At 33.3% G+C, this 27,142-nt stretch overlaps 1 protein-coding gene across 1 annotated transcript in view; it reads right to left on the bottom strand.

Annotated features, from left to right (window-relative positions):
* The window catches only part of PDS5B (PDS5 cohesin associated factor B), a 186,857-nt gene that overhangs the window by 54,821 nt on the left and 104,894 nt on the right, over positions 1-27,142 (bottom strand). Inside the window, exons 13-19 of the mRNA XM_040621970.1 lie at positions 26,441-26,554; positions 19,718-19,799; positions 16,595-16,643; positions 14,332-14,471; positions 12,565-12,680; positions 7,723-7,828; positions 5,150-5,310 (exon numbers count right to left, since the gene is read on the bottom strand). Coding sequence (XP_040477904.1) covers positions 5,150-5,310; positions 7,723-7,828; positions 12,565-12,680; positions 14,332-14,471; positions 16,595-16,643; positions 19,718-19,799; positions 26,441-26,554 — 768 coding nt within the window. The remainder of the gene's footprint in view (positions 1-5,149; positions 5,311-7,722; positions 7,829-12,564; positions 12,681-14,331; positions 14,472-16,594; positions 16,644-19,717; positions 19,800-26,440; positions 26,555-27,142) is intronic.

Raw genomic sequence — 27,142 nt, 5'->3', positions numbered from 1 at the left:
GCAGGGGGAGTAGGAGAGGAAGAAGCAGGCTCCCAGCGGAGGAGCCCGATGTGGGACTCAATCCCGGAATGCCAGGATCACGCCCTGAGCCGAAGGCAGACGCTTAACGACTGCACTACCCAGGTGCCTCGAAATACAGTAATTTTGCTTCCTCCTTTCCAACACATGTACCTCTTTATTTTCTTATTGAATTATAATGGCTAATGCCTCTAAAGCAATGTTAAATCATGGCAGAGATACTGTATTATCCTCATTTTGTTCCTATTTTTACTGGGAATGACGATGCTTATTGGTTTGAGACAAATTTATTATGTTATAAAGACACTTATCCTATTTTATTGGATTTAATTATAAATAAGACTCATTTTTTTTTATCAGAAGCCCTTTTAGCATCTATCAGAATGACCTACTATGTGCCCTCTTCCCTTTTACTCAATTTTGTAATAAATTGTAACATGAATATTAGGCTTACTAAAACCAACCATCTTTGTATTTCTGAAATTAACCACATTTGACCATAATATATATATTTTTTAAGATTTTTGTTTAAAGATTTTACTTATTTGTGAAAGAGAGAGCATGGCGGGGTGGGAGAGGAGGGAGGGGAGAGAGTAAGGGAGAAGCAGACTCCCACTGAACCCAGAACCCAGAACCCAGAGCCAGGAGCCAGGAGCCCTACATAGGGCTGGACACAGGGCCCAATCTCAGGACCCTGAGATCATGACCCGAGCCAAAGTCACATGCTTAACTAATTGAGCCACCCAGGCGCCCCAGCCATAGTATATTTTTGTTTTACTGTAGTAAGCTTTTTACTAAAAATTTACTTATAATTCTTGCAGCAATATTAGTAAGATCTGTCTTAAATTTTCTTTTAAGGGAATATTTGTTATCCAGTTTTAGCACTCCTGCTAGTTATCTTGGCTTTATGAAAGAAGTAAACTGAATGCCTTTTTTTTTTTCCTATGCTTTAAACAATTAAAAAGAATTAGAATCCTTGGTTTCTTGTAGATGCAAAATACTTCCTATAACACACACTTTACTGGGACCTTTTATTGGAGGATACTTTTCTCAATTTTTTTTTTTTACAATTATAGCCTAATTAGGTTTTCTCCCATTCTTCTTGAAACAATTTTATTTATTTACATCATCCTTAAAAGTAAAATCCGAGTTTTCAAATATTTAAAACACAGAGACAGACACATCTAAAATTTAAATACTGAAAGTAAAATGATGAGAAAAGACAAATCAGATATGCAAACAAAAAGAAAACAAAAGTTGGATTGAGGGGCTTAAGCAAACTGAATGCAAAGGGAAAAAGTATATACCTTGGTAGACAAAGTTCACATTACAAACCAGGTAATTAATACATTTCCTGAGACTTTCTGTCCTGAAGAATATCCTTCATTAGTCCTTAAGCACAATTTGGCTACTCAGTAAATTCTTCAGTTATATTCTTTTTGTCCCTGAAAACTCTCTAGCTGTTGAATCATTAACTTCAGAAATCTTATGTAGCTGAAAGAAGTGAACCTCTTTATTTTTCCATTGTACATAATACCCTTCCTTTTCTTTGCTATTGATGTTTGTGAAATCACTTCTGTAATCCCTGAAAATTCAGTAAATTCCACCAGGATGTGTTCCTAAAACATGAGTCCTCTTGATCTCCAGATTGACATTTTCATTCATTCTAAACAAGTCTATTAATTTCTTTTTTTTACTATTTTCCATTTTCCATTATTCTTTTATTTCCTCCACAGAAACCAAAGAGGGCTTTTCACTATCTGCAAATGATTTTCTTTAACTGCCTTAATTTCTATGCCCACTGTTTCCACGTTCTATGCAATTTTCTCATGCTCTATCTCTAACTTACTAATTACATTTTTGATATTGTTTACTCTGCTCCCTGCTGCTCATAATATACTTTATAATACAAGTATGTTCCTGTCTTCTTTATCCTTAGTCCTGCCACTTCTCTTTTTATGTATTTTTTTTTTTGTTCTCTTATTTTTCCAGATATCATTTGCTGCTTAACTTTCTTGGCAGTTTAGAATGGTTTAAAATTTTCTTTTTTCCTAGAAAAATTCAATTCTTTCAAATAGTGATTATCAGCTTTCTATGGAATACTAAAATATCTGCTTAGGTTTCATGTTTGTTAATTTATTTGTACTCTGTTAACTCATCTTTGAATAAGAGAAATTCTCTGGCTCTGCCACTTAAACAAAAAAGCAGATAGGGTCTCCCTGATGACTGAACATTGAAATCAAAGCTCCCAACTCATTAATCAGTTGGCTAAGTAAGTAGCATGGAGGAAGGCGCTGGGACTAAACGGACCAAGTTCTTTATCTCCGTAATTTCTCTCTGAGTCTACGGAAACCCTGTCAGTGATGAGAACTAGCTCCACCTGGACTATGGCTATAGCCTATGCTTATAAGAGGACTCTTAGTTTTGATACATCTCCCTATCTGGGGGTGAGCCAGACTCCTGAGAGACAGGAGGAGTCAGTACGGAAACCATAGTACATCATCATTTTTGTTTAGTGGGCAAGCGCACAATATTTTCCTACTGTCTGTAAAGTTGGTAACAAGACATTTGCTTCACAATTCTACTCTAAGCCTCACCTCTAAGCTTTGCTCCTCCTGCTAAGGAAAATAGGTCAGTCCAAAGAAAAATGGTGTGACTACAAAGTCTCTCCTTTAGTTCTATGACAGCAGAAATGAGGCTTTCCTTATTTCTCTCAAAGCCTGCCCATCCCTCAATCTCCTCCTCTCAATTAGCAAACAACCGAACACTTACTATCCATCCCCTTATCCCTTATTCTCCTGATTCAGTAATATGTGTATCAACTATCAATGTTCTCACATTCAATTCGGTCTAGATGACTTATTTAGCAACAATTCTGTCCAGTTTGTGGTAGCCTCTACTTAGATATATTTTTTTGTTTTGGTTCTTTGGAATTATTTTGATGAATTCAAGGGAAGATAATTTAATAAACACTCAACTCTATCATTTTTCCTCAATATGGACTCACGCAATTTAATCATTTAAAACATAAAATCTGCATACAGATTTTATCTCCTGCAAGACATATACCATGAGCTATTTCATCAAGAACAGTGCATGCACACACAGCAGATACTCACTATCAGTTAATTTTCCTCATGAGAAACATTTGAAATATACTCAGCATATAAATCAAATAGTTTTAAGTACTTCAGTTCCATATTAAAGCAGATGTTTTAAAATGCCCTTTGCATGTTCTAAAATGTCCACCTCTCAACCTTGCTCTTGTAGTTCTCCTACAAATATATCGAAGTTTCTTTTTTTTTTTTTTTTTAATGATTTTTTATTATATTATGTTAGTCACCGTACAGTACATCCCCGGTTTCCGATGTAAGGCTCAGTGATTCATTAGTTCTGTATAACACCCAGTGCACCATGCAATACGTGCCCTCTTTACTACCCATCACCGGTCTATCCCATTCCCCCGCCCCCCTCCCCTCTGAAGTCCTCAGTTTGTTTCTCATAGTCCATAGTCTCTCATGTTTCATTCCCCCTTCTGATTACCCCCCGAAGTTTCTTTAAGATATAAAGGGTACTAGGAAAGACAGTCTAGGATAAGAATTAAAACTTCCAGTGAATAAATCAAGCAAAAACATGCCCAAAGCCCTAACTAAGAAAGGAACTGTGCCATTATGGATATGGTACCATAGGCATTCAGACAAACAGGCCTAAATTCAAATCTTCACTCTGTTATTTGCTAGCTATATGACCCATAACCATTTACCTCAAGTGAATATTAGCTTTCTCATTTGGAAGATTAGGATAATTTTTACACTATACTAAACTGTTAAAACATTTAAATGAGATAGTAGAGTAAGTGGGCATTCAGTAATATAGTGTTATGTAGTGTTTGTATCTCCAAACTGATCTCTGATCTGGAGAATCACAGCAAAGGAAAATTCATGCTCCGCATTCCCTTAAAAATTAAGAAGTCAGTTCTTTTTTTTTTTTTTTCTTTTAAAGACTTTATTTATGTATTTGAGAAAGAGCGCATGAGCAGGGTTGGAAGGGCAGAGGGAGAGAGAGAAGCAGGGAGCTGGACTCAGAACTCGATTCCAGGACCCAGCGATCATGACCAGAGCTGAAGGCAGATGCTGCCACCCGGGCGCCTGAAGAAGTCAGTTCTAAACAATAAAGTCTCTTACTCAGGCCAAAGAGAATATGATTATGAAATTCTGGTATGTTTCAACGATCATTTAAATAATGCCTTTGTACTATTAATAGTTTCTAGAATTAAGTTCATATGAACAAAAAGAAATAACAAAAAGTGTACCTGAAATTTTAAGAGCTAACTTTGTCCAGTCTCTTTCTGAGGTTTTTCTTCCACATGAAGCATGTTACCCCAGCCACAACTAACTGGAATAGTGGCTAAGCCAGAAGTAATGAGGTAGATGTAAACTAACCACCAATGACTATGGCAAGATCAGGACCAACTATCAGATACACCCCTCCAGGAACAGGGTGGAGAGATGCATATAAGAGAAGTAAGCAGGGATCCATAGAAAATGAAGACTTATTGTTTTGAGGTATTATAGAACCTTGAATAATCAACCAGCATTAGAGATCCCAAAGATAACAGCACAATTTTCAATGCTTGGAAATACTGAAACACGCACAAAAATACACTGCTGTTAGGATGTTTATTCCATACTTCCCTGAGTCAAATAAAATAAAGCACTGCTTCTGAAAATTTTCAATACCTTTAATCACGGAGTATACTGAAGAGTCCTATGCACAGTCCTGCTGAAATTCCTTTGAAATTTCCCATTACACATTAAATTCATGTGAATTGTTTACTCTATGCCATGATATTAAGAGAATGTTTTACTATAAAATTGTTTTCATTAAAACATTTAAGCAAAAATCAATGCTTCAGAAAGAAATGCCATGTTTGCTCCACATTTTCGTGAATCGTCTAAAATACCAATCAGTGCTATTTCCCCGACAAAATGAGAATCTAAACTGAATGGTATAAATTTAAGATAACCTAGACATGATTTCCTCAAAACTTAAAAGATTCCAACTATTACATAAATCAAAAAACAGTAACTTATTTTTCTATTTTCTGGAATATTTATCAGAATAAACTTACGATCTGATATGTGGGAAATCCTCTTCAATTTTGCTTCCTGTGTTTTTAAAAATTTGGAGTGCAGCTTCTGCTACTTTTTCATCATCCATTTTCAGACAAGCCAGGAGAGATTCAAATGTTTCAGCAGAATGAAACGAGATGGGATGTGTAAATGAGAGTACCTTAAAAAAATGAGTCATAAAAATGATCTGTAAACCCTTTCCATCTTTATGATATAAACCCAAAATATTACATACTGGAAATACTCAAAGTAAATATAAAAATAATTATGCTAATTAGTACATGAGAGCACTATAAATAAAGTTTAAAACTTACTAAAATATGTAATAGATATGTTCTAGTGTAGGAAGATTGCATGACCTAACAAAGACATTTCTATTCAAATTAAATTACTCAATATAATTCTTTTCAAAATAATTTAGATTTTAGTTAATGTGTGGGTTTTTTGGAGGAGGATGAGAATAGGAGAAAAGGAACAAGAAGAGAAAATTTAACAAAACAGCCCTAGTCTTTTAAATAAAGGTCATTAGAAGAGACTAGCTAATAACATTTTTGGAAAACAGTTATCTAGGAAAGAGGGTTAAAACAACAGATCATAAAAGCTATCATAACATTTACACCTGTTACAATTATCAAATCAACATGGTACTAACATAAGAAACAAAACAGAAAAAGTAAAACTTTTTAGTCCAAACATATATAAGAACTTAGATTATATAGAGTAAAACAGATTATAAAGAAGGAACAGAAAATGAAAATGGATGGGATTTTTAATAAATAGTCCTGATAAAAATATGCAGCTATATGGAGAAAACCCAATTAGATCCTCCCCTACAATATATACTTTCAAAATAAATTTCAGATGAGTTCTATTTCAGATTGAAAAACAAAAATAAAAATCTTCTGAACAAGACATAATTTTTAGGCTTAAACAACTGGAAACAAACACGGAATGTAAAAGCAAGCAGTAGAAAAATACATTAAGTGTAATGCCATATTTGTAGGATTCAGAAACAAGCAAAATAAGTGATGTTATTTAGAGATACACAGATAGACACAGATGATAAAATTAAAAGGACAGTGAGAGAAAGAATAATAAATCCCAAACAACAGAACAATTTAGAACAATTATACCTGGGGGATGTGAATCATGGGAAAAAACTACTCAGGGAACTTCAACAGTATTGTTAATACTCTATTTGAGTTAGCATCCTATTTACTTTTCACTGTATTCACTTTATTATTATACTTTATAACATATGTAATAAAATACATTTAATTTTTATATATCAAATATGTCCTATAAAAAAGCAAGGAAAATAAAAAAAATCAGTTAAAAAGAACAAAAAATTGAAATATAGTAGAAAATGAACACAAGATTAAAACAGAGAAAATGAACACAGGATAAAAATAATAAATTCATCATAGGGAAACGCTAATGATTATACAAATTAAAACATTATTTTTACTTATCAGATTAGCAAATCTCTTTAAGATTTACAATATTCCATGTTTGTGAAGATAGGATAGGCACCTTCATTCACTGTTGACAGAACTCTATATGGGTATAATTTTTCTGTAAAGGAATTTGATTATATACATCCAAAAATTCTGAAAATGCAGTATTGTAAAAAAAAAAAAAAAAGACATCAGCAAGAGATCTTAGATATATTTATCTTTTTAGTGATTATAAGAAGAATAAAATTAGGAAAATCTAAACACCCAGGGAAAGAGTTCGGAACTCTATGGCACTGCAAAAGTGGACTAATTACCATTTCAAAAAATACAATATTTTTACTATGAGCCAGATGCTCAGAAACTTATGTACATGACTTAATTGAGTCCTCTGTGAGGTAAGTGCTATTATTATCTCAATTACAGATGAGGAAGTGGAGGCAATGAACTTGTCCAAAAGCATCCATCTAATAAGTGACAGCCGTAAATCAGATCTGGTTTTTTTTTTGACACTCTTAGAAACACGTCCTTAAAAAACACTGATAAAAATGCTTATAATTTAATAAGGGAAAATAGTCAAGATACAAAATTGTATATATTCAGTCTGATCTCAACTATGTAAGTGTGCATTTTTTTCAAGATTAAAAGGAAAACAAAAGGAATGTTCATGTGTGATAGGCTTATGAATATTTTCTTCTTTATAATTTTATATTTTCTAAGTTGTCAACAATTAGCTGATTTTATAATAATAAGTAAAAGGCAGTAGTATATTTTAGCTAACAAAATAAAAGATAAAATGGAGTTTTAGGAAGAATTTGGCTCCATGTTTGGTAGGGCTAAGCACTTTCTTTGCTCACTAATGAAAACTTCAAATTATAATCTGCTATTTTAATGTAATAATACTAGGTAGGCTATATTATACAATTTAAACCTGAAAATATTTGGCTTACATGTTAGAGGAAATGTGCAATTTCTAAATTACCTAAAATGATTGAGAAAATTTTACTTCAATTTCTATAAAAACTTAAGAAGCAAATCTCAAGAATAAAAAATATATACTATGTATATGTTCAACAGTTATCTAATTAGGCACTTAATTTCACCACAAGCGTACTTACCTTAAGTAGTTCAAGACCTGCCCTGATGGCCTGATCAGTTGGAACACCCTCATCTTCATCATCTGCTGTTCCATCTATTGATTTATTCACTTGCTTAATAAGAGCACTAAAATATGACAATGTTTAAGAAAAATAATCGTGAATTTTTTTTTACAGACCACATCCAAACACATAAAAATTTGACAAAGCTGTTTTCCAAACATTACTGCAAAACAAAAAATTATAATAGGTATTTTAAGATACTTCTTCTCAAAAATAGTATTTTCCCTGTCCATTCAAATGAAGTCCAAATGTTATTTGATTTGCTATTTATTAATGTTACCTATATTTTTATTCTTGCATTTTCCATGGAAGAATCATGCCCAGACACATGAATAGATGTTTTCTAATTATTTGAAATTCATTACTTCTTAAGTAAATAGAACATATACTGAAATAAAGGATAAATGGCAGCATTAAGCACTTTTAAAATATTTACCAAATATTACTATGTGTCAGGCGCTGTTGTAAGAGTCAGAAACACACAGGCCTGTTCCTAAAAGGTGTAAAAATATCTAGATAACAGACATATAATAAAACTTCACTAGAAATTAGAATAGATTAAAAAGGAAACAAAATTCTTTGAAATTTTCTTCTAAAAACAAGCTTAGGTTATTTTAAAATAAACATTTATAACGCAATACCAATTATCTAAAATAATCATTTACACTTTGAGGTATCTGTTTTTTTTTATAAAAAATAAGTAACATACACTACAGTTAGAGACACAACTATGTATCAAAATGCAGGAAAATTCAACTATTCAATGTTCCTTGAATGTTTAGTTGCTCTATGTTTCTACAAAAATATCATGAACTCGAATTTAAGATCAAGCTAGGAGTCAAATGTATCTGTCTTGCTGGGTACTCTTAAATTTATCACCCCTTAGCGGCTGACATCTTTGAGAATGTTCTCTCCTTTTATGCCCATTTTTCTTGAATAATTGATTCTCACAGCTCCAACTCTCCCAAATCTTCAGCCTGAATTCTCCTTGATGTTTTCGGCAACCCCAAGGTTTTTAACCTAGGTGTCCCACAAAAATGAAAAATACCACATATCCAAAATTAAAGTCATTATTTTCTTCCATGACAAAGAGCATGAATGAAGCTCTCGGTCTAGTAAGGGAAGTCCAAATATAAGTAAGCAAATACATAGAAAATATCATCAGAGAACAATAGTGACTAGAAAGAAGGCAAAGACAAGAAGTAAAATTCTTCAGCCAGGAAAGGCATTTCTGAAGAGATACAACCGAGCTAATAACCAAAGAACAAGAGCCAGTCATATAAAAATCTATGAGAAAAAGGATCAACCTATAAAACCAAAGAGAATCAACTGAAAAACTACTAAAAAATACTAGGAGTTCAGTGAGGTGATAGCAACAAAACACAAAAAATCGATAGTGCTTTTCTGTATCAGCCAAAACCACCTCAAAAATACAGACAGGGGAAAATCTATTCACAATGACATGTTAAAATATATAAAACAAGTTTTACATGCACAGAATCTGTGTGTAAACTCAGAATTATATGAAAGGGAACACAGAGATTTGAATAAGTTAAGAATAAGTAATAAGTTAAGAATACTAATAATAACATTTTTTCACTAAATCTCCAAATGTTATCAGGGGAACAGAACTTGGTATGGGACAAGATTCAATAGATGCATTCTATGGCTCAACTGGAAAAATCAATTAAAGTTTGGGAACAGCCAATCAATTTTAGGGGGAGGGGGAAGGATGAAAGAATTTTCTCAACAAGACAAAAATGTTTCATTAACACCTCAAAAGACAAATGAACCAAAGCGAAAATTCAGTAAGAGTCCCAACCATACAGAATTTATGCTATAATAAGGAAACATTACAAATTAATTGAGAAGGAAAGAATTTATCAATAAATGGAGTTGATGTAACAAGCTATGGTAGGCTTTTTTAAAAAAGGATGGATATCTACTTCTACCTTACTAAAATGAATTCCAGAACAATTAAAGATTTAAGTGGAAAAAATATAACCACCTAGATTGAAAGGAAAGGCAGAAAAATCATAAAGGAAACAACTGATAGATTTAATCTATAGTATTTATTGTAAATTATACAAATTTAAAAGGCAATCAAACTAGATTAATAGCCTTATTTTATAAAGCATTCTTTTTTTTTAAAGATTATTTATTTATTTATTTGTCAGCAAGAGACAGAGACAGAGACAGAGAGAGAGCACACGCATGCCTGCGTGAGCGCATATAAGCAGGGGGAGTGGGAGGGAGAGGGAGAAGAGAGCTCCCCACTGAGCAAGGAGCCCTATGCGGGATTCAATCCCAGGACCCTGGGATCATGACCTGAGCCAAAGGCAGACGCTTAACTGACTAAGCCACCCAGGCGTCCCCTAATTTTATAAAGCATTCTTACAATCAATAAGAAAAAGACAATTCCTCCAAGCCCCTCACAGAAAAGTTTTTTAAAAAGCAATTAACCAAGAAATATATGGGAAGGAAAAATGTTCAACTTTATTAGTGACACACTGTTTTTTTTTAAAATTAGTATCACCATTTACCTATGAAATGGCAAGGACTGAAAAGGTTAATAACCACTATCAGGGAGAGTTAGGTGAACTGGACACTCACTGACTACTGGCGTAAGGGACTAAGAGCGGAATCTTTCTGGAGACCTATTAAATAGTGTGGTGGTTAACCAACTGGGCTCTGGAGCCAGACTTCCTTGGTTTCAATGCCATCCACCACTTCCTAGCAGTGGGGAAGTTATTCAACATCTGTATAACTCACTGCTCCTTATCTGTAAATTGGGAATAATAATATTTCTTGTCTCGTATGGTTAAGAGGTAAATGAGTAAACACGTAAAACATCTGAAATCATCCCAGGCACTTTATAAGGATTAATTGCTATTAGTTGTTACTGTTACTTACGTCACAAACTACTGATGAAAAAGCCAAAGACCTCAGTCTGACTGTTCATAGTACACATTATTTGTGAAAACTTTCTCCATCTTAACTTTCAAAACGCTGGTGTTCTTATACTCCTGTAATTTTTCTATTGTTGAAAAACAAAATTCCAAGGTTCTGCCCATGACGTTTTAATCTTTTTACTTCTTTTAACACAATCTCATGCCCAGGGAACAAACCCACTCTCATAGTTTCACATTAAGCTCAATTTGCCTAAATTTTTTAATTGTCTGTCATGTCCAAATAAAAAGCACATCAGTTCCCTTAATTCTTTTCAAAGTATTACTATGTGCTTCATCATTTGGACTTGAGCTCTTATACTTCTGACTCCTCATCAACTTTATTCCTCATTTCCAGTAAGATAACCCATCTATTAAAACCTTCCTCAAATATAATCTTCCCTTTCAATCCCACTACCAGCATCCATAGACAATTTTTAACATCTTAACAGTCTATCCATTCTTCTTCCCTCCTCCTATCCACCATTAAGCATCCATGGTTCTCAACAGACTAAAGAATACAGTAACTCTAAAGTTAGACCTTCAGTGCTTTCCACAATCTGATCCCAACTACTTTTTTAGCATTATCCATAATACTTTCATACTTTTCCATGGCAATCATTTTCTAAATATCCTTGTCCTTTCCTATCCAATTAACCTGGTTTATATTAATCTCAGTGCCTATAATATTCATTCTCCCACCTCTGTAAAAACAAAATTTTACCCATTCTTCCTCTTAGGTCAAATACTACTCCTTTAGAGAAATCCTCTTTCAGTCCTCTGAACACTATGTGCGTTAACTTTATGAAACTATAATATAATCTCCTGATTAAAACTCTTTATTCCATTACCAGACAGAGGGTTAATGAAAAGCAAAAAAATAAGCTTTGCCAATATCTAACAAGCACTGCCTTGAATAGAGAAAAAATGGGATTCTTTATTTAATGAATTTTAGTCTGATTCAGTCTCTTCCTTGTACTAATATAGAGGATTCTGATTTTTTGTTTTATATTGTTTTTCAAACCTTAGACCCTTCCTTCCAATGAAAACTGGTGCAATAGGAGTCCAAAGTGACTACTGGGTGTCCAAAGCAGGGTCTCCCTACTCTGCAGGGAATCATAGGCCAAAAGCTACACCCTCTACCCTCCCAAACAAAACAAATCCCCAAAAAGGGTTTAGTGGATACAGGATATTATTATTTAGATTCTAATATATCTCTAAAAGAGACTGCTGATGACCAGTAAACCAGAATGTTACATATACATACATTCTGTAAACACTTTATTTTTTCAACCAGTTGAAACATTTTAGGAAAATGTTTAAAAAAAAAAAACATTTTACAAAAAGGAATACAGCCATAAAAAGAAAGTATTTTCCAAGATGTCATAGTCAGGTGATATCAAAGCTGAAATGAGGGTTGTTTTAAAAATAGCACTTTCAGTTCTCAAATACCTGTGAAAATGCATCATACCCTGTTTACAACATATTCACCTAATTTTCTTTTCCTGAGGGAATAATTACAAATTGTTTGTATTACCTACACTATGCAAGCTAGCTAAAAAGAGGAATTCCTGATATACTGATAACAGAAACTAGGCTTAAACTGACATTTTCTCATTCAAATGAAGTAATACTTAAAATAAATAAGAAAAATTAAATATACAGATATATATACAGATGAGTGTGTACATATACATATATATGAACAGATATACATAGATGAGTATTTAGCCATCACACATATACAAAAATCTGTACAGGTAAGTGCCTTGTGTATAGCAGGTACTCAAAAGCAACTGACTGAAGCATGAGTGAAGAGTAATGAAAATTTAGTATTTTTATATAAAAATACCTGATAGATTCAGTATCTATGTGCACAGGTGCTATCCTCTCCAAGAGAAACTTGATCATCTCCAGGAAAGGATTTGTAGGCTGTTTGGGGTTGCCCAACTTCTTAGTTATTTCACGCTGTAAGGCAGATTTTTTTAAATATTACAAAAATATGTTTAAAAAATTACATCACATTAAAATGTTAAGAACCTAAAATAATTAAAACCATGTAATACTGGTGTTGGAATAAACAAATCAATAGGAATTGAAGGAGCCCAGAAAACAAACTAAATTAAAAATTTTGCATGTAAGAAAGGTAACATTTCAACTAATATGAAAAAAGATGGATTATTCAATATATTGTAGTTGAAAGAATTGAACAGACATTTTGAATAAAAACAGGTCCCTATCTTATACCTTATGCCACAAACATTCCAAAAAGATAAAAACAAATACAAAAGAATAAAACCCAGTTCAGTGGAGACACATAGTTCAGAGAGCAAAATTATCAGGCAAGCTTGTTAAAACAACAGATTTCTGGACCTCATTGTAAAGATTAGTCAATCTGGGGTGGAGCCAAGAATCATTTTTTTTTAAAGCCTCTTGGAAGATGCATGGGCAACAGACGGAGAAATATTGACATTAGTAAATATTTTCATTGACTTGCAATAGAATGGTGTTTTGTAAGCAGGGGATAAAATGCAAAAACCTTGAAGAGTCTGCTGATAGACTCAGCTACATAAAAATAAAACTATGGTATGTAAAGGACATCATAAACAAAATGAAAGGGCAAACTACAAATGAGAGAAAATTAGAAAAAATTATTTGCAGCTTAACTAACATACATGACTAACAAATCAGTAAGATAAAGACAAATGTCATTCCAGAAAAACAGGCAAAGATTAAAAACACACAATTTACCAAAAATATATAAATGGCTAATATGCCCAAGAAGAAAAAATGGTCAGATGACTAGCAACCAAGAATAGAAATCCTACCAAAATAATTATGTTCTTCTTGGAGTTTTACTTCTTTCCAATAATGATAGAAGCCAATATTGAATCTACCCTAAAGAAATAATCAAGACTGTGAAAAATTATTTGGCTATAAAGATATTAAAGTGTTCTTTAAAACTGGGAAAAAATCTAAATGTGTAACACAAGCAGACTGTTCAATAATCATGGCACATATATTCAATGGTATGCTACACTGCTATTAATACTGTAAAAGACTAATAAAAATAAGTAAAATGTACATTGCTTGTATGTATGTGATCTTATTTTGGAAGATATATACTATAACATTAAGAGTCATTTTCTCTATAAAGGGGTTATAGTTTACTGTCATTTTGTGATATTTTACATAGTGAATATAAATTTCACATAAATGAATATAAATTATTTTATTAAAGGGGTCAAAATTTTACATAATGAGTATTATTTAAAATAATGCATATTTTACATAATGAATATAAATTTTACATAATGAATATAAATTATTTTCTAAAAGGGGTCCAAAAAGGTTTGGGGGCTTCTTCAAACATTAGCTCTTTTTGTTTTTTGAGAGAGAGAGAGCCCATGTGCCCACGCGAGCACAAATCAGGGGGAGGGACAGAGAGAAAGGGGAGAGAGAATCTTAAGCAGGCTCCACACCCAAGATGGAGCCCAACGAGGGACTCAATCTCACAACCCTAAGATCATGACCTGAGCCGAAATCAAGAGTCTGACACTAAACAACTGAGCCCCCCAGGTGCCACAAACATTAGTTCTTTTTAAATGTCTCTCCTTACCACACAGCCTTCAGCCTGCTTGCAGGAGCATGTTGGACTAACAAGTACTTCTAACTGTTTTCTTATTTTCTCATCATCTTCCAACACCTGTGTGAACTTCTTCATGAAATCCTGAGCTTTACCAGGATCTGGCAAATTTCCTTAAATAAATTAAAATTCAGTAAAAATACCATTTTAGAAATTTCTCAAAATAATAAAAAGATCAACATTTCTCATTTTTTATTACTTTGATTAATAATCCTAATTTACAAATTCAGTTTGGTTTTCTAGAAACATGAAACAAGATCACTGTGAAGGAACATCTTTGTAGGAAAAGATCGAACTGGCTATTTCTAAATAACCCCTTATAATATTTAAGGGCACTAAATGTCAACCTGAATGATACCAATTTATTACTGTCTCCTTGAGCTTGTTGTGTACATTATTCTCTTGTAACTCACAACAAGAGATCAGTAAGTTCTACCTTTAAGAAACTATCCTGTATTGCATTAATCTGTTAAACCATCCAGAGATAATTCACATACACATGCTATCAGTCAATAACACATGCTGATCAAAATGTTTCGGGTGCTACTGTTGGATATGTCATTATTGCATGAGAAAGGATAAATCCTCGTGGAGTCAAAGAGGATTTTTATACCACTCTCCTAATATACTGATGTATCAAAACATTCATGAAAGCTAGTTAACATGCTGATCCCAGTGTCTTGGGCGGGGGGGGGGTGCTACTCACAACTGTTATAGAAGACCAGACTAAGATACTTCTAGTAACAGAATTTATAATATAGAACTATGGACTACAATAAAAGTTGTAGAAATTAAACTAAATCCTAAAATACAAATGCAGTAAGTGCAGTCTTCAAGTTCATATACAACTTTGAAATTCCATTTTAAGTCTTAGCTAGATCACTGAGGACAATAAGAACAAAGTGTCCCTATTATAAATACTTGACTGTATGATCTTTTCATGTTTCTATAATTAAAAAAAGCTACCATACTGTCTTCCAAATAATTTTGGAAGATGTGACATACTTTACTGCCCCTCCATAATGTACAGGCATCATACTAAAGGCTACAATAAGGTCTACCATTCAAGAAACAAACAGATTGGGGGGGTGGGTGGGAGGAAAACAGAGGGAGAAGGGAGGGAGGAAACAAACAAAAAACCCTTTAATTCAGCATCCTACAAACGTACTTGACCATGAAACCCTTTTTTCTAACAATACTACTAACACCTACAGGATACTAGCATTCCTCAGAACAGAATTTGGGTAAAAAACAGAAAAAATATAGGGGATGATATCCTTTAAGAAGAGTATCCACAGCCAAACAAAAAGGAGAGAGACTGAAAAGCACTTGCTTTAAGTTATCTAAAGAAACTGAAAACTAATTTATGTTTAACTGTCCAAGACTAAAAGATATTTTGGTCTTAAAGCCTTATTCATGCTAAAACTCCTATCAGTCTAAAACTCAGTTAATTAGGTTACTGTTCTCTTCAGCATCAGAGCATTACTTCCATACACATCTTGGAATATTTGTTAACATCTCAGAAATCCATCTAAGATAGATCTCTTCACTGTTCCCAAGTAGAAGCTCAGCAGAAATGTTCCTCCAGGTGTTCCTGATATGACCTCTGTCCATGTGCTACACTATACACAGTGATCTCTGAAGCAGGAGGAAAAGCAAATGCCCTACAAAAACAGCTACTTTACCTATTCCCTGGACTGAACCAAAGAGATGTGCTACAGAATCCTTTTGTATTTACTGTTAGATGCAATTAAAATTTTATTTGAAATCACTAAAAGCAAAAAAGCAAATTAGTTGTTTTTTTTTCAAAGAAGCTCTTTTGTAATTATTAGGTATACACTTTACTCTAAATTTTGGCTTAGAACGAAATTAGCTTCAAACAGATTCACATTAGAGCAAAAACACCAAAGCACCGATTCGGTTTTCGCAGTAAGCTTATGCAATAATTTGAATGAATTCCCAAAAATGAATTTATGTAACAAATCCTTTCTCTAATTCTTGCTCATACCAACACAAAACAGAAAAAGAAAAATTCTGTGTAGCAAAGTAAATAAAAATTTAAAAAAATAGTTGAAGTTGAGTTGCCTGTTGAAAAAAAAATCAGTCAAAAACACTTTATACTCTTTTCCTATATTATCATAGCCTAAAATGAAACCCCATGAAACACTTTAAATTATCAAAAAGAGATACTTCAATTAAACCTTAAATTTTACATGTAATATTTGAAATAACTTACTTGTAATAACCATCACTTTTGAAAATATGGCCTTGACACTGGCATCTGTCTGCAAATCACACACAAAAAAAGCAAAATTAACATTTCCTAACAATAATCTTCATTACACTCTTCAGAAATTAGATAAGCATAACCTACTAATGCTTCAGGCCCACGCCTGACCACAACTGTGAGCTCCTTCTTTAGCTACGTTTAAATTCCATAAAGTGAATGAAAGGTGAATGTTCTGCTGTCGTCCTCTCTTCCCCCTCACCCTGTTTTGTCATCCTCTAAACAAAAGAGGAGACTACTACAGACCAACCTTTTGAAACAGGGAGATATTTTGTTTTCTTTAGCAATGAAAGAACAGGGCAACTGAGTGTACAAAAAGGAACAAAATAACCTGGTTTTCAAGTTTTAAGCTTATCTCAAACAAAAAGTTGACAAGTGTATAATTCTGAATGACTTAAGGTGTTCCTAAAATTTTTAAGCCTGAGGATTATAAGGTATAGTCATGAAGCTTATGGGGGAAAACACTGGATAAAGACAATTTAAAAGATGCCATTGACATGTACAAAAGATTTTTCCAAGAGTGCCACTTACCTGCTGTATCAACACAGTATTATTTCAGTAAATGAATGAGTTCACCACATTGTACCCCATGAAGTCACATGTACAAAAGATGTTTCTAAAAGTGCTACTTATTCAATGCATCAAGTTAGTGTTATTTCTTTTAAAAAGATGTCTTTGAGCAACTCTGTATATATACTGAACCAGAAAAACACTAGAGTGAAGGCAACAAATACACAAATAAACCATCCCTATTCAAAAGGAGCTTGCTAAGAAGCAGCGAGAGACAAAACATAAAATACATGAGTTAATTCCCAAATATTTGGAATTTTAAGTATTTGAATCATGTAAGATTTCTGTTGTTTAATTTGGGGGGAAGCATGTATTGCTGGGCTGCCAAGATGATGACACACATGAAAAAGAAACAGCATCAACAAAAGTACAATACTGGAAAAAATGTCACTTTGAGTGACACTGAGGAAATGAATTTAGTTAAAGTAGAAGGGCTAAGGTGCTGAACTAAATAAGAATAAAAACAATCTTTATCGGACTGAATAATGAAGAAGGCAAAGAAATAAACACTGATTCATAATTGTATGAGTCTTCCTAGTAAAAGAGGAAGAAATATAAACACCAAAAAAATAAACACAGTTCTGCATTTTTTCTACCGTTAACTCTATAATGTGTACTATAATTCTTGGTATAAAGTGAATATTAAGTAATAAGACACTTAATTCTCATCTCACTAGAATTCCACTTTGTGATACCATCTTCTTCCATTTGGCTTCTTCTTCAACCTCACTTCACATTAATAAGAATTCCCTCTTTAACTTGGACAACTCAGTAATTATTTTGAATTCCCTCTTTAACTTGGACAATTCAGTAATTATCTTAAGACAATTTAAAGGAAAATCCACAAAGTAGAAGATATTAATTGAATTGAGACCGTATTTTGTTATTTCACATGGGAATGAAGTCATGAGACCCTCCCAAGTTGTTATCAACAAGCAAGGGGAAGAAGTTCCCTCTAACAAATTTTAAAGGGATAGTGACAGTCAAAAACAAAGTTATTTTTTATTAGTCTCACACATCATGCTGTTCAACATATGATCTGCACATTTAACATACTACTTGACTGCTATTATATGACTTCAATAATGCCTAAAATCGTAATAATTTCATATACATGCATATAAAAACAACTGGTATTTTTAATTAACACCTTTGCAACTTTGACCAAAAGGAAGTAAATTAATACAGCTCTAGATAGCAAACAGGAGCACTTTATCCAGAGCTTATTAACTAAACACTAACTTATTACATTAGAACATTGACTGAGGGCGCCTGGGTGGCACAGCAGTTAAGCGTGTGCCTTCAGCTCAGGGCGTGATCCTGGTGTTATGGGATCGAGCCCCACATCAGGCTCCTCCGCTATGAGCCTGCTTCTTTCTCTCCCACTCCCCCTGCTTGTGTTCCCTCTCTCGCTGGCTGTCTCTATCTCTGTCGAATAAATAAATAAAATCTTAAAAAAAAAAAAAAAAAAAAAAAAAAGAACATTGACTGAAATACATGTTTACTGGCTGAAGCACACTAAGTTAAATGGAGTTTTCCAATTTTGTTCCTTGGCAAAGAAAGTATTGAAGCAGAAGAATCACTAAAATTAGTTTTAAGTCATCTATTGTAAGAAAAAACTTATTCTAGCAGGTTCAATATACTTAATAATCACAGGTTTCAATAAACCATAAACAAAGAGGTTATTGTTAGCCTCCCCTTACATGAACTCCTCTCTATCGACCTCTGTTCTATGACCAGGCAGTATATGTTTTGTTGGGAGGGGGGTGGAGGGTTCCACTAAAAATGAAAAAAATTAAAATTAACAGTATATTGTTATTTTTGTGTGTTATACATTTCCTTGGATGCAATTTAAAATGACCATACATACTGCTTTTTTGATGAATCATAACTTTTATAGGCCTATATACAACATTCTCAACATTCTAAGAAAAAAGAACACCCAGAATCATTCTAAAAGTCGAAAAAATAAAATATGATACATCAACTGGATGAATACCACCATTAACTTATAATTATGAAAAGTAAGTACATTAAGATTACTGTAATATTAATTGTAAGCAAAAATATAAAGATATGTAATTAAAACTACACGGCATTAAAATTTTCTAAACAACAAGACTATACAATGGGAGCATTTTAGTGTGGCAAGATAGACTGCAATTTTACTCTATTTTCTGTGCTTTCAAAGATACTGAATCATTTTCTGGTTTTTTTAAACCTACAAAAAAACTTTAGTTCTGAGTACAAAGAAATACATTCTCTTTCCTGTTGGGTATCACCTTTTACTGATTTAGTAAATTTAAACTTTCAATCTTTCTATGCAATAAGTTTCTTAAAAATTTCATTGTTCTAAATTAGAGATCATAGCTTCTCAAGTAGAACAGTTCCACACAGAAACAGTTGCTCAACAACACTGCAGCAATGGTAAGGAGTAACTAAAATTCATGCGTTTTACAAAACTTATCATCAAAGGAAAACTTTTCACTAAATGTAACTTACTTTGGGTTGCTTAATTAAGTCAAGCAAATCCTTTACTTGATGTCGGAGCAGATTTTGACATTTCCACATTTCGTTCAATGCTCTGCAAAACACGAACACATAAATTTAAATAACAAAACAATTAAAATCCTTCCAGAATATTCCAAATATGCCTTTTTTTTTAAGTTCAAATTAATAAAAGAGATGACGGAGATGAGGTAAACTTCACAGAACTAAGCAACTGATGATGTATGGAGCAAAAGGGAAAAGACGAATGTAAGAGGTATGAACATGTGAAGGGATATCTGTATCGAAAGAAAGGAAGTGGTTGTTTTTTGCTTTGTATAAAAATAGGGAACGGCTATCATTAACTGCAACATGTGTGTAACCAAGGGTATAGGAATTACCTACAGAGATTATAAACTTGATAAATAAAGGAATATTTGATGGAGTAAGGTCCTGCAGTAGGCAGGATAAAAAGGAATCAAAGACACAAACAGAAAAGAGTTAGCACTGAGAGAATGGGGGATACTTTTTCCAAAAACAGAAATATTTTTAATGTAACTTTATGTAATATATATTACATGTTTATGTATATTATAAAAATGTATATTATGTACTTAGAGATAAGTATACAGAGTTAGTCATTATAAGATTAAGATGTACAAACCAAACTGATATAAATAAAAAATAAGCTCTCACTTGTTTTATTTAATCCTCAAATTCTCACTATTTAGAGGTAGAATTTATGTGTTTAGATTTTTTTTGAAGATTATTTATTTTAGAGAAAGAGAGAGAGAGAAAGGGAGTGCACACATGAGTGGCGGAAGGAGAGAGAGAATCTCAAGGAGACTCCCCACCGACTGCAGAGCCCAACAGGGAGCTTGATCTCACAACCCTAAGATCATGACCTGAGCCAAAACCAAGAGTCAGAACCCCACCCAACTGAGTCACCCAGGTGCCCCTATGTGTTTAGATTTTTAAGGACTCATTGAGGTCTACAGTCTTAAGTACAGCTGTTACACAGTAACTAATGTATTATATAAATTATACAAATTATATAAAACATTTATTATTTATTACCTATAATATATAACTATAACATATATTCTATATATTCCATATAAAATATATAAACTTATGTTTATATCCTATATATATTAGGTTATAAAAATATATGTGTTTACATATTATATGTAAGTGAATATTATTTTTTATGGCAAAATTTTTGATGTCCTCTTAATTCTTTTGTTTTCAGACAGAAATTTAAATCTGAAAAGAAGTTATACACATACTCAAGAAAACATGCATAAATCATGACAGCAGTTAATGTTACCGAAATATTAAGTTACAGAATTCAGAACCACACATATTTTAATATTTGAAAAGGAAATTTTCCAAAACCAAATACTTTTTACTATTTTGTTTTCAATTACCTACACTTCCATTAACCTCCACTATCACACATATTAAGCATTGCCATAAAACAGTAATATAGTACAAAAGCATATAAAATCACTTTTTTTTTCCACAGACCAGACAATTGTTAAAAATTTTTCATTCTCCTCCTTAACACTCTGTTTTAAGAATACCTTTGGATACTTTTATGGAAATAAAACAGTTTAAGTTTGGACACTTAAATTCCTTTACAGTACTCATCTCAAAATGGTACTGGCAAAGCAACAGCATTTTATCTTAGAAGTTAAATTTAAAATAACTACACTGTTTCCAAGTTATTAAACTTCCATTAAAAGTTTAATTGGCACACTTTAAGAATGCAGACATTAAAAGAAAAATGACCAGTATACAGAGCACTGTAAAAATCTAATAACTGTTAGGTAATTAAAATAGTTTTCAAAGAAACAGAGTAGTCATCTGTGAAATTAGTCCTGAACTCCAAAGTCAATGAATTGTCTCTTGCTTCTTAACACTTCATCATTACTTACAACTTCTGACAGGCCTGGATTTTGAAACTTGCCTTCACTTAAGATAAAGCAGAAATTATTATAATTCTAATAGCTATTAATTTAAAGATGCAATCTCAAGCAATTCCAAAGCTCCATTATAAACTAGTATGGCTAAAGTGTAAATCAAAAAGTGACCATCACTGACTAAGATTTTGTATTGTAATATATTTTTAGGGAAATCATCTTCCCAAGTACTTTAATAAAATTATCTTAAACAGCAAAGACAATTTATCCTTGTGTTTACCTTCCTAAATAATCCTTAAAAAGAAAAGTAGAAAGAATATTACTACAACAGGAAGACAAATATAATTTAATTATGAGCCTGAATTCCAGCTCTGTCACTAAATAAACATGAAAAATTTGATTAGGGAATGGGTACTCTTACAGTTGTTACCTGTCTAGTCTTCTCTCTAGGGCTTTGAACTAACTCAAAGAAAAAGACAGCTACCAATGGGTGGCTGTCAGAAACCTGTAGAAATGTTGAAGAGAACCTCCTCCAACATTCCGCTCCCAGTGGGCAAAACTACCCACCAGACTCGGGAGTACAAAAACGGTCTAGATGAGAGCCCGCCTAATGAAAGACATCACAACCATGACACCTGAAACTACCACTAACTCTCGTCATTAACAGTTGTTCTAGGAAGCTTGGGGGAGGTAGCAATACACACCATGATCGGAGAGTACTCAAGCCTACCTCTGTTCTTTCTTGTTAATCAAGGTATTTAGTGGGACACCTCGGTAGCTCAGTCAGCTAAGCGTCCAACTCTTGGTTTGGGCTTGGGTCATGATCTCAGGTCGTGGGATCAAGCCCCATGCGTGAGGCTCCCCACTCTGTGGGGAATCTGCTTGAAGATTCTCTCCCTCTGCCCCTCGCCTGGTGCAGGTATGCGTGCATGTGCACACTTTCTCTCTCTCAAATGTATCTTTTTTTTAAAAAGATATTTAGTTAACTTAGGGGCTTACCCAAAACTGATACACATTAAAAATTTTAAATATGGGAAGTATTCTGTCTTCCCCAAAAGAAGATGGTCACAGAATAAAATACATGATTCTTTCAACAAATAAGAAAGATCTTATCAAACAAGTTCTCACAATGAACCTGCCTGCCAAGCAGTTATTTTTAAGTGCCTTTCAAACTAATTAGAGATTATGAATTCACATGACTTCTGGGCTAGAATGGTAATGTAAATGAATAAAGTAGGACAGATGTTACAATACAGAGTGGTGAGGACTGTAATAAGATTAGAAACATTATTGAAAACACCAAGATTATTACTATTCAGGAAAAAAAAGAGACAAAATTTAAGACCCAAAACATTCACAAAAAGTAAGATGTCTGATAGTGTTTCGGAAGACATAGAAAATGAATGACCAACAAGCTATATATATTATGGATGAATCTTAGGAACATAACAAAATGGGGGGAAAATGTCACAGAAGATTATATCCACAATTACTCTCCTTTCATAAAGTTAAAAAATAACCAAAAATAAATGCTATTGAGGGATATATACATATGTATGATAAAACTATTTTTTATTTATTTTTTATTTTTTGGACAAAGCTATTTTTTTAAAGATTGATTGATTTTAGAGAGAGAAACAGCAGAGGGTGGGCAGAGGGAGAAAAGCAGACTCCATGCTGAGTGTGGAGCCCAGCATGCGGCTTGATCCCAGGACCCTGAGATCATGACCTGAGCTGAAATCAAGAGTCGACCACTTATCTGACTGAGCCACCCAGGTGCCCCATGATAAAACTGTTTTTTAAAAGGAAATACATAATTAAGGCTAATGGTTTCCTCTGGGTGGAAGACAGGAGGATAAAGGGAGAAGAGTTCACAAGTTGGGTGTAGATTCACGGATATATTTACTTTACTAGTATGCTTCAAAACTTGTATGTGATTTCTTTGTGTGCATTAAATATTTCATAACAATAAATGTAAGGACTTTTGGAGAAATAAGTCACAAATGTAAAGTTAAAGTATTAGAGTAATAAAATGTTAAGTATTAGATTTACAGTAGGTTAGTTGATTCCAAAATGCTGATTAAAATTAAAAAATCATTTAAAAAATATTATGAATACCTTAAGTGTTTAACTTAAAACAGATAAAAATCTATTCACTTACCAACCATTTTTGTAGAATCTATTGGTCCATAGACTGAAATTTACTTTTGACTTTTCCATGGCATTATTTTTCAATGTATCTCTTGTGATTAGCATTTTTACTTTTTAATTCAAACATACTTGTTATTTAAGTGATGATATCTGATAATAGGTTTTTTTAAAGATTTATTTGAGAGACACAGAGAGAGTGTACAAGCAAGCAAGAGTGCTGGGCGGGGGAAGCAGTTGCAGGGACTGATCTCACGACCCTGAGATCATGACCTGAGCCGAAATCAAGGGTTGGACGCTTAAGTGACTGAGCCACCCAAGCACCCCCTGATAGATATATACAGATACACAGATAGTTTTATAACTGTTATTTAGTTATAAATAACATTTACAGAGGCGCCTGGGTAGTGCAGTCGTTAAGCGTCTGCCTTCGGCTCAGGGCGTGATCCCGGCGTTCCGGAATCGAGTCCCACATTGGGCTCCTCCGCTGGGAGCCTGCTTCTTCCTCTCCCACTCCCCTGCTGTGTTCCCTCTCTCGCTGGCTGTCTCTCTGTCACATAAATAAATAAAATCTTAAAAATAAATAAATAAATAACATTTACAATTTGCAATTATGTTTCTTTTCCATTTCTTATATTAAAGTTTTCATTAATTCTTTTTTAATTCTTTTTTGCTCCTATGGGTTTGGAAGCCAACATTCTAATTCTATTCTTCTAGAGCAACACAAATTTTTAATTCGCACACTTAATTTACAGCCCAACTAATTAACATGTCTGTCTTCACTCACTCTTCTATGACGAAAGAACCACGGAACAGTTTAGCTACCATCTTACATGCTGTTATCTGATAGGGTCCACCTAGTATTCAAAATTTTCCACAAAGGCACAGCACCAATCAGGCAGAACAGGTGGCAGTAGAACAAGGGCCTGAAGGTCCTGCTGTGCTCAGGCACAGGGGAAAGTGGGGTGGGGAAAGGATTCCAGGGACTCTCAAGAGCTCTCACATACTGTTCCAAGAAGTGTGTGCTGGCTAAGTAACAGCCTAGATGCTAACCTACTTTTTAATCTACACCTCCCTCCCTTGTAAAGAAAACTTTGTTGTTATCATTATTATTATTGTTGTTGTTGTTTTTATAGGTATTATTTAGATCTGCAAAAGTGTTTGAAAATTTTGTCACTTCTTACATCCTATTCCTTCCTTCTGAATTTCCTTTTTTACCAAAAAAAATTATTATTCTTTAATAATTTTCTGAAGTAGGATATATGAGTGGTGAACTCATTTTTTGCGTAACAGTGTCTTTCATTTTTACTCATGAATGACAGGTGAGCTGAGTCAAGAAGCCTAGACTATGATTTCACATAGGTTGTCCCAAACAGGGAGATGGATAGATCGATCAATCCTATTCTCATTCATTCTAAGAAGCCATCAACTGCACCATGAAGATAGGGATGCACTCTAATTCTAGAGCTGTTAGCATATGACAATTTTATGTTTTAAAATCAATTAAATATAGTAGTAACATATTTTACTGTGTGCAGTAGAAAAAGAATAAACTTTGGAACCAGGTAGAGTTCAAATCCTGACTTTGTCTCTTACTACTATGTGATTTTGTGCAAGTTAACTGACCTCTGGAATTCAGTTCCTCATGTGAAAATCAGGAAATACCCCTTACACAAGGGGTTGGCAAGCTTGTCTATAAAAGGCCAGATAATAATAAATAAATAATAATAAATATTTTAAGCTTTGTGGACCATACAATACAGTCTCTGTTGAAACTACTCAATTCTGCTGTTAAAGCACAAAAGCAGCCACTGATAATACATACTCCTCTGCCTGAAATATAGCAAATAAGAAATTTACATTTCTCACCTCTACAACCTTTTCTTCAATGTTTTTATGGAAGTTATAATTGGCACATAAATAATTTTCATGGAAGAAGTCAAAAGTCCCATTAAGCAGAGGTAGCAATGAAAATTATATGCAGTTCCTTAGAATTCCAACTTCTGAACATTTAAACCCCCACTTTTAACTACATTTGCTGGAATGCAAAGGATCTACATTTCTAAAACCTAGAGCAAATCAATCTCTAGGTTTCAATCTCCTAACCATCAGTATGATTCAATTAGTAATGTCTCTTCCATGTCCAAAATGCCAATTCCGTATAAAGGCACTCAAAAGTATTTTCCGAATGAAAAATGGTCATTAAAATATATTAGTGCTTACCCGTATGCCAAATTATAACATTATGTTGAGGCTATAAATATGTACCCTACTGCCCTACAGCAAAATTCAAATGAGTATGAGGTCAAAATAAGGTGGTAGGATTTTCTCAGTATGGACCTTCTTAACGCCTTAAGGAAAAAAACAAAAAGATACATCAATACTTCTTGAAACAACAATATGAATGGGGGAAAAAATCAAATCCTGAAAGAGTCCATGTCAATGAGCTCTATTTTTTAATTGCTTACAAAAATCCTCGTTAATCTCATGTCGATAGCAGTACCTTTGAAAAAACAGCCAAGTATTTTATTGTGTCTGACCATTTAAACAATGTTTGTATTACATAAATTGTTAACATTTAAAAATACAGTTGTGGTTTTTTCCCCCATAAAATCCAATACACTGAAAAAGATGAAAAGAACAAAATTTGACATTTGAAACATACTTCACAGCATTTAAATCCAATGTGGCATACAAGTAATATAAGCACTTCATCCGTTCTGTAGTTTCCAAATTGTGGGGAACCATGTACTGGGCAAAGATGCGTTCAACAAGCAATCTACAAAAACACAGAGAAGGTACTATAATGATTTTTCTTATGTATTAAATTTGTATATATAATTCCAAAACACACAAAGAATATATACAAAAGAAGTTTCTGCTTTCCGATTGGAAATGAGATTTCCAAATCAATGATTTCCTTCTATAAGAGGGGCTGAAAAAAAGATTTAGCTGTATGTACTGGCAATAGCCCTATACCCAGCTAAGATAACTACCTCTGCATGACCGTGAGTGTATATGGGGGTTCAGTTTCCTTATCTGAATAATAAAGTGTTAAAAAACCAGGTCCTTCCAAATGACAAATTCTAAGCATCTCTAAATTAAAATTATAAAGACATTTTTAAGATTCTTCTGAATTTTTGGAGTAAGCACCATGAAAAGACCTGGTTAAAAGTTAAAAAAAAAAGAAAGTACTAGCAAATAATAATGCAAATCTCCATGCAAAGATGCTGCACACTCAAAAAGTCTAAAAATGTCAATTTTATAAAAATAATAACTCTGAAGTTTTTTAGATAATGTTAACCTAAGATACCCAGTTTCTAGTTCCTATAAGTCTTAAAATTGTAAGGTGGCCAACTGGTTCTTA

Source organism: Ursus maritimus, unplaced genomic scaffold (genome assembly GCF_017311325.1).
Source record: "Ursus maritimus isolate PB19 unplaced genomic scaffold, ASM1731132v1 scaffold_10, whole genome shotgun sequence".
Classification (NCBI taxonomy): Eukaryota; Metazoa; Chordata; class Mammalia; order Carnivora; family Ursidae; genus Ursus; species Ursus maritimus.
The sequence above is the reverse complement of the archived record's forward strand: the minus strand, read 5'-3'. Positions and strand labels throughout refer to the sequence as shown.